Below are 5,243 nucleotides of genomic sequence, written 5' to 3' on the forward strand. Positions count from 1 at the left end.
CTCCCTCTCCCTCGTGTTTAATGGCGTCCTGTCCCTCTCTCTCGTGTTTAATGGTGTCCTGTCTCCCTCTCCCTCGTGTTTAATGGCCGTCCTGTCTCTCTCTCTCGTGTTTAATGGCGTCCTGTCTCCCTCTCTCTCGTGTTTAATGGCGTCCTGTCCCTCTCTCTCGTGTTTAATGGCGTCCTGTCCCTCTCTCTCGTGTTTAATGGTGTCCTGTCTCCCTCTCCTCGTGTTTAATGGCGTCCTGTCTCTCTCTCCCTCGTGTTTAATGGCGTCCTGTCTCCCTCTCTCTCGTGTTTAGTGGCGTCCTGTCCCTCTCGTGTTTAATGGCGTCCTGTCTCCCTCTCCCTCGTGTTTAATGGCGTCCTGTCTCTCTCTCTCTCGTGTTTAATGGCGTCCTGTCTCCCTCTCTCTCGTGTTTAATGGCGTCCTGTCCCTCTCGTGTTTAATGGTGTCCTGTCTCCCTCTCTCGTGTTTAATGGCGTCCTGTCTCCCTCTCTCTCGTGTTTAATGGTGTCCTGTCTCCCTCTCTCGTGTTTAATGGCGTCCTGTCTCTCTCTCCCTCGTGTTTAATGGCGTCCTGTCTCCCTCTCTCTCGTGTTTAGTGGCGTCCTGTCCCTCTCGTGTTTAATGGCGTCCTGTCTCCCTCTCCCTCGTGTTTAATGGCGTCCTGTCTCTCTCTCTCTCGTGTTTAATGGCGTCCTGTCTCCCTCTCTCTCGTGTTTAATGGCGTCCTGTCCCTCTCGTGTTTAATGGTGTCCTGTCCCTCTCTCTCGTGTTTAATGGCGTCCTGTCCCTCTCGTGTTTAATGGTGTCCTGTCTCCCTCTCTCGTGTTTAATGGCGTCCTGTCTCTCTCTCCCTCGTGTTTAATGGCGTCCTGTCTCCCTCTCTCTCGTGTTTAGTGGCGTCCTGTCCCTCTCGTGTTTAATGGCGTCCTGTCTCCCTCTCCCTCGTGTTTAATGGCGTCCTGTCTCTCTCTCTCTCGTGTTTAATGGCGTCCTGTCTCCCTCTCTCTCGTGTTTAATGGTGTCCTGTCCCTCTCTCTCGTGTTTAATGGCGTCCTGTCCCTCTCGTGTTTAATGGTGTCCTGTCTGTCTCTCTGTAGCTGGTGCTGGTTGGAGACGGGGGGACGGGGAAGACCACCTTTGTGAAGAGACACCTGACTGGAGAGTTTGAGAAGAAATACGTTGGTGAGGAAGCGCGGGGGAGGCTGCTCTGTGTGTGAGACGGCTCTGCTTTCAGAGCGCACTGCCGGCTGCTTCCAAACGTGGGTCCAGATCCGACTCCATCAATCAATCAATCAATCAATCAATCAATCACTCCCTGACCCTGCCTCCCTCCCTCCCTCAATCAATCACTCCCTCTCTTCAATCAATCAATCACTCCCTCCCTTCATCAATCAATCACTTCCTCCCTCTCTTCAATCAATCACTCCCTCCCTTCATCAATCAATCAATCACTCCCTCTCTTCAATCAATCACTCCCTCCCTCCCTCAATCAATCACTCCCTGACCCTGCCTCCCTCCCTCCCTCAATCAATCAATCACTCCCTCTCTTCAATCAATCACTCTTCATCACTCACTCACTCCCTCCCTGACTCCCTCCCTCCCTCCCTCTCTCTGATTTTCATTCACTTCTAGTTTATCTGTGATTATTAGCGCTGCTTATTTAGAATAAACACAGTAACCACGGCGACGGGGGTGCGGGGGGGTCCCTGTTTGTGTAACTTTTTTGATATTGTAATTGTAATTGTAATTACCCCTTCGTTGAACCCGTGTCTCTTGCTGCCTCTCCTCAGCCACGCTGGGGGTGGAGGTGCACCCCCTGGTCTTTCACACCAACAGAGGGGCGATCAAGTTCAATGTGTGGGACACGGCCGGCCAGGAGAAGTTCGGGGGGCTGAGAGACGGATACTACATTCAAGGTGAGACAGAGAGGAGAGGAGAGAGGGGGAGGAGAGAGGGGGACTGAGAGACGGACCTCTCTGTGCTTTACAATGCTTCCCTATGCTTTACCAGACCTCTCTGTGCTTTACAATGCTTCCCTATGCTTTACCAGACCTCTCTGTACTTTACAATGCTTCCCTATGCTTTACCAGACCTCTCTGTACTTTACAATGCTTCCCTATGCTTTACCAGACCTCTCTGTACTTTACAATGCTTCCCTATGCTTTACCAGACCTCTCTGTGCTTTACAATGCTTCCCTATGCTTTACCAGACCTCTCTGTACTTTACAATGCTTCCCTATGCTTTACCAGACCTCTCTGTACTTTACAATGCTTCCCTATGCTTTACCACACCTCTCTGTGCTTTACAATGCTTCCCTATGCTTTACCAGACCTCTCTGTGCTTTACAATGCTTCCCTATGCTTTACCACACCTCTGTGTGCTTCACAATGCTTCCCTATGCTTTACCACACCTCTGTGTGCTTTACAATGCTTCCCTATGCTTTACCACACCTCTCTGTGCTTTACAATGCTTCCCTATGCTTTACCACACCTCTCTGTGCTTTACAATGCTTCCCTATGCTTTACCACACCTCTCTGTGCTTTACAATGCTTCCCTATGCTTTACCAGACCTCTCTGTGCTTTACAATGCTTCCCTATGCTTTACCAGACCTCTCTGTGCTTTACAATGCTTCCCTATGCTTTACCACACCTCTCTGTGCTTTACAATGCTTCCCTATGCTTTACCAGACCTCTCTGTGCTTTACAATGCTTCCCTATGTTTTACCAGACCTCTCTGTGCTTTACAATGCTTCCCTATGCTTTACCAGACCTCTCTGTGCTTTACAATGCTTCCCTATGCTTTACCAGACCTCTCTGTGCTTTACAATGCTTCCCTATGCGTTACCAGACCTCTCTGTGCTTTACAATGCTTCCCTATGCTTTACCAGACCTTTCTGTGCTTTACGATGCTTCCCTATGTTTTACCAGACCTCTCTGTGCTTTACAATGCTTGCCTATGCTTTACCACACCTCTCTGTGCTTTACAATGCTTCCCTATGCTTTACCAGACCTCTCTGTGCTTTACAATGCTTCCCTGTGCTTTACCAGACCTCTCTGTGCTTTACAATGCTTCCCTATGCTTTACCAGACCTCTCTGTGCTTTACAATGCTTCCCTATGCTTTACCACACCTCTCTGTGCTTTACAATGCTTCCCTATGCTTTACCAGACCTCTCTGTGCTTTACAATGCTTCCCTATGCTTTACCAGACCTCTCTGTGCTTTACAATGCTTCTTTATGCTTTACCAGACCTCTCTGTGCTTTACAATGCTTCCCTATGCTTTACCACACCTCTCTGTGCTTTACAATGCCTCCCTATGCTTTACCAGACCTCTCTGTGCTTTACAATGCTTCCCTATGCTTTACCACACCTCTCTGTGCTTTACAATGCTTCCCTATGCTTTACCACACCTCTCTGTGCTTTACAATGCTTCCCTATGCTTTACCACACCTCTCTGTGCTTTACAATGCTTCCCTATGCTTTACCAGACCTCTCTGTGCTTTACAATGCTTCCCTATGCTTTACCAGACCTCTCTGTGCTTTACAATGCTTCCCTATGCTTTACCACACCTCTCTGTGCTTTACAATGCTTCCCTATGCTTTACCAGACCTCTCTGTGCTTTACAATGCTTCCCTATGTTTTACCAGACCTCTCTGTGCTTTACAATGCTTCCCTATGCTTTACCAGACCTCTCTGTGCTTTACAATGCTTCCCTATGCTTTACCAGACCTCTCTGTGCTTTACAATGCTTCCCTATGCGTTACCAGACCTCTCTGTGCTTTACAATGCTTCCCTATGCTTTACCAGACCTTTCTGTGCTTTACGATGCTTCCCTATGTTTTACCAGACCTCTCTGTGCTTTACAATGCTTGCCTATGCTTTACCACACCTCTCTGTGCTTTACAATGCTTCCCTATGCTTTACCAGACCTCTCTGTGCTTTACAATGCTTCCCTGTGCTTTACCAGACCTCTCTGTGCTTTACAATGCTTCCCTATGCTTTACCAGACCTCTCTGTGCTTTACAATGCTTCCCTATGCTTTACCACACCTCTCTGTGCTTTACAATGCTTCCCTATGCTTTACCAGACCTCTCTGTGCTTTACAATGCTTCCCTATGCTTTACCAGACCTCTCTGTGCTTTACAATGCTTCTTTATGCTTTACCAGACCTCTCTGTGCTTTACAATGCTTCCCTATGCTTTACCACACCTCTCTGTGCTTTACAATGCCTCCCTATGCTTTACTATGGGAATCTTTTTTCTCAGTGTTAGTTTTCAATGTGTTTTTTTTCAGTATGCTTCACAATGCTCGCCTCTCTCTCCCAGCTCAGTGTGCTGTAATCATGTTTGACGTCACATCGCGTGTCACCTACAAAAACGTCCCCAACTGGCACCGGGACCTGGTGCGCGTCTGTGAAAACATTCCCATCGTGCTGTGCGGCAACAAGGTGGACATCAAGGACCGGAAAGTGAAGGCGAAGTCCATCGTGTTCCACAGGAAGAAGAACCTGCAGGTACAGACCTCTCTCTGTCTCTCTGTGTGTCTCTGTCTCTCTCGCTCGCTCTCTGTGTTTCTCTGTCTCGTTCTCTCTCTTGCTCTCTCTCCCCCTCTCCCTTCCCCCTCTCTCTCTGTGTCAGCCTGTCTCTCCCTCTTTGTGTCTGTGTCTCTCGCTGTCTCTCCCTTCCTCTCTGTCTCTCTCTCCCTCCCTCCCTCTCTCTCTGTGTCAGCCTGTCTCTCCCTCTCTGTGTCTGTTACTGTGTGTCTCTCTCGCTCTCTCTCTCCCTCCCCCTCTGTGTGTCAGCCAGTCTCTCCCTCTGTGTGTCTCTCCTTCTGTGTCCTTTACTGTGTGTCTCTCTCCCTGTCTCTACCCTCTCTCTGAGTCTCTCCTCCGCTCACTTTCTCCCTCTGTGTGTGTCTCTCTCTCCCTCTGTGTGTGTCTCTTCTCCCCCTGTGTGTGTGTGTCTCTTCTCCCTCTGTGTGTGTCTCTTCTCCCTGTGTGTGTCTCTCTCTCCCTCTGTGTGTGTCTCTTCTCCCTGTGTGTGTCTCTTCTCCCTGTGTGTGTCTCTTCTCCCTGTGTGTGTCTCTTCTCCCTGTGTGTGTCTCTCTCTCCCTCTGTGTGTGTCTCTTCTCCCCCTCTGTGTGTGTGTGTCTCTTCTCCCTCTGTGTGAGTGTGTCTCTTCTCCCTGTGTGTGTCTCTCTCTCCCTCTGTGTGTGTCTCTTCTCCCCCTCTG

At 49.3% G+C, this 5,243-nt stretch overlaps 1 protein-coding gene across 2 annotated transcripts in view; it reads left to right on the forward strand.

Moving 5' to 3' along the window:
• Positions 1-1,093: 1,093 nt before the first annotated feature.
• The window catches only part of LOC131730520 (GTP-binding nuclear protein Ran-like), a 6,170-nt gene continuing 2,020 nt past the window's right edge, over positions 1,094-5,243 (forward strand). Inside the window, exons 1-3 of one of the 2 annotated variants that reach the window (XM_059020591.1) lie at positions 1,094-1,268; positions 1,800-1,925; positions 4,338-4,525. In XM_059020591.1, the coding sequence (XP_058876574.1) occupies positions 4,355-4,525 (171 nt within the window). In that variant the 5' untranslated portion in view covers positions 1,094-1,268; positions 1,800-1,925; positions 4,338-4,354. The remainder of the gene's footprint in view (positions 1,269-1,799; positions 1,926-4,337; positions 4,526-5,243) is intronic. The other variant, XM_059020592.1, reaches the window with a different exon arrangement.

Source organism: Acipenser ruthenus, unplaced genomic scaffold (genome assembly GCF_902713425.1).
Source record: "Acipenser ruthenus unplaced genomic scaffold, fAciRut3.2 maternal haplotype, whole genome shotgun sequence".
Classification (NCBI taxonomy): Eukaryota; Metazoa; Chordata; class Actinopteri; order Acipenseriformes; family Acipenseridae; genus Acipenser; species Acipenser ruthenus.